The 6,844-nt window shown below is 39.7% G+C and overlaps 1 protein-coding gene across 1 annotated transcript; it reads right to left on the bottom strand.

Annotated features, from left to right (window-relative positions):
- Positions 1–405: 405 nt before the first annotated feature.
- On the bottom strand, positions 406–2,429 carry LOC132660565 (large ribosomal subunit protein uL16-like). Its single transcript, XM_081790167.1, has 2 exons — positions 2,358–2,429; positions 406–1,107 (listed from the first exon to the last, which is right to left on the bottom strand). The coding sequence occupies exons 1-2, from the start codon at positions 2,427–2,429 to the stop codon at positions 406–408; spliced, it is 774 nt and encodes a 257-aa protein (XP_081646293.1).
- Positions 2,430–6,844: the final 4,415 nt, after the last annotated feature.

The following is a 6,844-nucleotide window of genomic DNA, read 5'->3' on the forward strand; positions in this document are numbered from 1 at the left end:
GAGAGAATAAGCAGGGGAGGGGCAGAGAGAGAGGGAGAGAGAGAATCCCAAGCAGCCTGACCCAGGGCTTGATCTCACGAACCATGAGATCATGACCTGAGCTGAAATCAAGTCAGATACTCAACCAACTGAGCCACCCAAATGCCCCTTCCTCATCTCAGTTTTTACTTACCTTCGTCAGTGGCCCCTCTGGGACTGTTTCATATGTTCCATCTTTATGGCCTGTGTTGGTACCGTGCATATCACAGACTAGTTACTGAACCACTGGTCATCTAAGCCTCAGTGCTGGAAGGAAGGAATTTTTGCCCTTTATGGTTCTATCAAAATGTAGCTCTATCTAAGCTCCATTCTGTGACAATGGTCACCTTTTGAAGTCCTCTTCACCAGTAGGGCTCTATTTTTTATTTATTTATTTTTTTGCAGGAGGTAGGATTTATTGGGGCATTGCCGAGTTTCCCATGAGTGCAGAGCCTGCCATTCGTCCAGGGGCCCACAATTAGGTATGTATTTGATCCCACAGCAATCTGGGATGAGGCACTTTTCAGCCACCATTCGTTCAAATTTGTCCACTTTAAACGTAGTAAGACCCCACTTCTTGGAAATATGGGTCTTCTGGCAGCCAGGGAGCTTGAACTTGGCCCTGAGTAGAGTCTCAATCACATGCTCCTTGTTCTGCAGCTTGGTACAGGTGGACATGATGACTTGGCCAATGGTGGACCCTGGCCACTGGTGCCCCAGAGCTTTCCAAAGGCACCAACGCATACCTGTCTGGAGTCCATCAGCCCCAACATGGGACATCTTGTTGATACAGAGGACGTGGAAGGGGTGGAGCCGCACTTGGATGTGAAAACCATCTTTGCCATAGCTTTTCACCGTGTACTCATTGGCACATATATGGGCAGATTCCAGGGCTGCAGAGGAGAGCCGCTCATAGTCACCTGACACCATGTGGACACATAGTGGGAACTCATCCACTTTTGCCTTATTCTGCCCCAGGTCAAAGATGTGGATCTTGGCACCAGGGACATCTCTGCAGAAGGGAGAGTTTGGATATGGCCTGTTCTTACCATACAATAACGCTGGGCAGGGCAGTGGCCCATGGCGACACTAGGATGTTCAGTGTCATGCTTAAGAAAAAGAGTAGGACCCCTGTTTTAAGCAATGGTTTTGGCTCTGAAACCCTACCGTATGGGAGTACCTTCAGTTCAAGTACCTAAATTCCATTGCCTGCTTTCATATGTGGAGCCCAGGAGGCTGTGTCTTTAGTCCTACTCACTGCTTTATATAGGTTTGTTACTTTTTCAGTGCATAGAGGTATTGATTTTGTATTTGAGAATGGCTACATCTTTATAGTGTTTCTTTTTAAATTTTATCAACTCTTTTTGGGGTATCAGTGGGGGTAGGTTGAGTATGTGTATAAGTTTGTGTGGGTGTTTATGTGTGAGTGTGTATGTAGGTCACAGAGAAGATTTACCATACAGTCTTGAATGAAAATCTTGTTACTTTGTAAGATAGGGATAATAATATCTCATTTATAACCTTAATGCAAACCTTAAATGATATAAGTCACATAGAATGCTTGACAATATGCCCATCAGATAAAAAGACTCAGTAAATAATATGGAGCATTCTACTACGAAATAGAGCCACTCAGTTATTACAAAATGATAGAGAAGTACATGAGGAGATAGAAATTGCAACAGGCCCTGAGGACTGCATTTGGAATATATGTTTTTCCGACAATCTCTGAGAGTATAGAAAGTGTGGGATGGGGGTTCTTGCTTTGCCCTATAGATACTGTTTACATAAATATTAATCTCTGGGACAGCCATTCAGTGAGAGGCTGTGGTAGGGGACATTCTTCTCTATGGTCTTTTGCGTTTCTACATGTCTTGCACAGTGAATTGCTAGATGCCCTTATTTTCTGAACTATCTTTTCAAAGATATTTGTATAGTGAACTGCTATACAAATTGCTATCTAATATCAACTCATTTTAGATAGAGAATTTATGGATTCTCCTTGATTAATTTTTCAAGTACTTTACTTGAAAAGGGAACTCTAATGCTCTAGGCTTTCACAGGTCCCACTGGATGATAGAGATAAAACAATATCCTTAGGGACTGCTGGGTGGAAGGATCCCAGAATTATTCTCAAAGACATGTGCTGCTGTCATTTGGCCCCTGTGGCACAGTTCTTGCCAATATCACCCATTTGAACATTATGGTTTCTTTTGAGCATGACCTTCAGTGGAAGTAAATCTGCACAGCCTATCAAAATATATTGTTTGCCCAAAGTGGGCATACTGGTTCCCTAAGATTTCTCTGATAGTCCCCTTTATTGCCCTAAAGTCCTGTACATGGGAGATAGTCTTAGGATACAAAGTTCCAGTGGGCATCGGGGTTCTCTCATCAACATCTATCTGTACCATGCCCCCTTACCTGTGGGATCTGTGTGGTTTGGTTGGGATTGGGCCAAGCCATTTCTCATTTCCTAACCTCAATCTTCTCTTAAATACACAATAGAAGTTTCTGAGTTAGAGGGGAGTCATAATGAGATTTCAAAACAATGTATACATTAAAAAATTATACATCTTGGGCAATGTCAACTTGCTTCTACTTAGCCACAGCTTATCAGATCTCTTTGATTTGATATCTCTAGAGACTCAGATTTTGAACAAAGAATGTCTTTCTCTCTTTTTAAATACATTTTACTGTGATAACGTCTCTCCGTGGCCTCTTCTGTGCAACTGTCTCTTATCTGAAAAGTTTGCTTGATACTGATATGATTTTTCTACCTTTGGTTCAGCAATAATTTCATAGGAACATTAGTTTTCCATTCTCTATTCTCACCCTCTTTGACACCCCTCCCTCTAACATTGACTTCTTGCCAATGATAGGTGCCGTGAAGAGCCCTTGGCAGACAGGTGATATATTATTTCTTTTTTGTTCTCACCTTACTCACAACAGCCATTGAATTTGTTTTAGCTGAAACTGGAGCTGGCTCTGCAAGCAATTAAGTTGTCTTAACCAAACAAATGCAGTGACTGGAATTTCCACATGGCACAGTGTTTCACATTTATTGCATCTGGGGTTTGAGAAAAATCACACTTTAAAGCGATCTGAAATGAGTTTTTACAGAACTGGCAGGAATTCAATATTGTATAGAAAATCAAGTAGGGTAAACTACTGAGAAATCAAAAATAAATAAGTGTAAGAGAAAATTATATGGTGGAATAGGGAAAGAGAAATAAAAACAAGGGCAAATAAGGCCTTTTAGGAGTGATAAAAAAGGAGAAAATACTAAGATAACAAGTGTATTTTCTAAACACAGATTCTCTTTAGGACAGCAATTTGGACACTGAGGACAGACAGAGTTTTGCATTCCAATTATGAAAAAGTATTTTATTTTAATTTCTCCAGAGTACTTCTTGTTCTCTCACCATAATATCTTAGCAACATAAGTTTAGGAGGAATTTGCTCTTGATTTATTGTTTTACAGTTGTGGTGAAGCCCCTCAAAGACATAATGTGCTGGTGTTGTTTACTTGAAAGGGTGTCTCTCAAGGCTGATAGGTCACACTCAGGAAACTGATGATCAGAGAACGTGGCACACAACTTAGAAGATAAATCAACATAACCACTCTACCTGTTCTGACCCTGATCCTAAATGATAACCGGTTTACTTAAGAGACAACTTGGTAGTCATTTTTGTCAATTTTCTGAATGATGACACACACATAAATTGCACCTGCTCTTATTTATTGATACTGGCAGAAGAATAAATATCAGTTTGTACCCCCCACCAAAAGTCCAAACAAGTCTCCCTTGTATCCCCCTGAAGTTTCCCCAGATCTTATTACATAATGATTATAAATTCATATTTCAATTTTGATGACCTTGAAGGAATTCTTGGTAAGATTAGCAAGGGGGAGGAGGGCTACCCAACAAATAGACACTATGAGGAGATTTATAGGCACTTAGGGAAGAGGATTCTTGGCACTTTTCAGACAAATTGTTATATAGAATGAAGAAACAGCAAAACTGCAGGTAGTAAATAATGTGTTCAAAATTTAACATCCCCAAAAGGAGAGAGGAAACATTGTGAATGGGTTATCCAAGAGGAGTAAGTTTGGAGGAACGTTAAATTGTGCTAGAATATAAAGGGATTGGGGAATGTTGGGCTGCAATCTCCATCCTTATTCACTATGGATATTTTATGACCATGGAACTAATTTTATTTTCTTAAAGAGATGTTTCCTCTCTCCTGAAAACATTTATTTCAGCGAATTAGAATTTAAATCATTACCAAAAATAATATAATCGGAACTTTATCAGGGTCTGACTGATGATGTAGGAATCCTAAACTGACCCTAAGTGAGAGTTAATCCCTGAGAGCTTGCGCTAGCTAGGAAGGTTACAGCAAATCAGTGTTGGACAGGGCTGCAGAATAATTTTGCAGGTCCAGGAAAAGGAGTTAGAGCCAAACTATTCAGGCTGGAGTGAAAGTTCTTCTGTTTATTTACTGCATTATAGTCATTTTAGAAAAGAACATTAACATACCTGAGTCTCAGTATCTTCATGCATAAGTATGACCTCTCCTACCTCTCAGGATTACTGATAAAATCAGCTTTTCATCCCCACCAGGACTACAGATCATTGATCTTCATACTTTTTTAAATCATCCCTCATTCCCCTGCTATCCATTCTTCCTTCCTTATTCAGAACAGAATCTGTGGCCTGTCATTCTAATGACTCCCTTTTTTATGTTCTCAGCAGCTTTGCTCCTCTTGGCTTCTTCCAATTTGTTTGGGAAAACCACCTTAGTTAAGTCTAACCCAACATACTTTGCACCTGCATTTGTGAAAACTGAATGTAGGTGTAGAAACATAAAATCATGAGGAGTGATTTCACTTTAAATGCATGACCACTTGGGCTCTGCACTGACAGCAGGAAGTCTGCTTAGGATTCTCTCCCTCTCTCTCTCTGCCCCTCCCCACAGCCATCTCAACCCCTCCCCTAACCCCACCCTCCCTCATGCACATGCCCACTCTCTCTCTCTTTCAAAATAAATAAGCATTTTAAATCCATGACCACTAATTTTGAGTAGTCCTTTAGTGCTTCTATGATGATCATATTGAGAGCAAATATTTATTATGATAATCATATTGGATTTTGATTTTATTTCCTGTTTTTATTTCTGGTTAGATTTTAGTATGATTATGTTAACATCATAAAATGTTAACTTCAACAAGTAATGTTCTTTCATTTTCTTTAAAAAAAAAGGTTGTTTTTTTTTTTTTAACATTTATTCATTTTTGAGAGACAGAGAGAGACAGAGCATGAGCAGGGAAGGGGCAGAGAGAGAGGGAGACACAGAATCTGAAGCAGCCTCCAGGCTCTGAGCTGTCAGCACAGAGCCTGACACAGGGCTTGAACTCATGAACCATTGAGTTCATGACCTGAGCCGAAGTTGGATGCTTACCTGACTGAGCCATCCAGGTGCCCCTCTCTACATTTGAACTCTTAAAAGTTACTTCTTTTTAAAATTCATTTCTAACTTAATTGCATGTTTATCAGAGAACATGGACTGTTTGATATTAATTCTTTGATATATGTTCAGATGAGTTTAATAGCTGAACATGTGGTCATTTCCGAAGTGTTCCCATGTGCTTGAAAGAAAATAATCCTTCTGTTGGGAACAGAGTTCTACCCATGATTGTGAAGACAGTTTATTAATCGTGTTGCTCATTTTTTTGGCCAGCTTATTGGTTACTGAGAAAAACATGTAAAAATATCCCACTTTGAAAGTGAATTTGTCAATATTTTTATGTTCTTCTGTTAATAGTGGTTTATAAATCTTGAAGCTATGTTATTAAACGCATTATCTTGTTAATTGCACTTGTGATTATGTCATGTCCTCTTTGTCCTCGAGTGCCTTTGTGTATAATGTATTTACTCTGATATTAACATAGACTTCCTCTTTGGCGAAGATAGAGGAGACACTGCTAGTTATTATTCAGTATTATTTCAGCCACTTATTATTACTAACCAAATCTTGATTCTGTTCAATCGCAGTAGGTCCAGATAAAACACCCCGTGTCTCAGTCTCTCTTGTGGTTACCATATGCTATATTAGATGAAATCCTATGCTGTGTATTTTTTGTACATCAGCACAGTTGACTATCAGCAATTTTATGTGATTGAGCCTAATATTTTTGGCCCAGAAGATCTGTACATGCAAGTCAGTGGGTGGAATTTTTGTGGAGGCTATTTTAAAAGAATTCTATTTTGTTGGCCTGTGTTTTCAACCTTCTGTCCTTTGCCTTTTTTCCTCACTTCTTCTACTGTGGTTTGTGACCCAATGACAGACAGTATAGTGACCACATTATAGCTAAAAGCTTGGAAATGCATCTTAAAGAGGGCAGGGTGGAAGGATAGAAAAAGTTCTTGATAACTCCCTTAAAGAACTGCACTAACTGTGGACTACACACCCCAGGACATGTCATTACAGGAGAAAAAGAAGCCTCTGTTAGTTAGTCCAGCTCCTCCTATCTCACCCCAATCACTGCTTTTGCTGATCATGACATGACCCCAGCTCTGTCAATAGCTCCAAACACAGTGAGCTGGTTTCCTCCTTTACCTTCTAGTCCTCTGTTCTTCAGGTCGAGTGATGTGGAGATTCATTCTTGAATTCAAATGAACTTGCGATACTATTGGAAAAATACATGCAAGAGAAAAATAAGAACGTTGCTCTTTTTTCGTTTCTCTATCCAGACCCAGGAGGCTTTTACGTGTAGCAGCTAGTATGGAAGAACGACCCCAAAGGCAGCTGCCTGTGTCCCAAG

The sequence above is a fragment of the Panthera onca genome, chromosome D1, assembly GCF_046562875.1.
Source record: "Panthera onca isolate mPanOnc1 chromosome D1, mPanOnc1 haplotype 2, whole genome shotgun sequence".
Taxonomy (NCBI): domain Eukaryota; kingdom Metazoa; phylum Chordata; class Mammalia; order Carnivora; family Felidae; genus Panthera; species Panthera onca.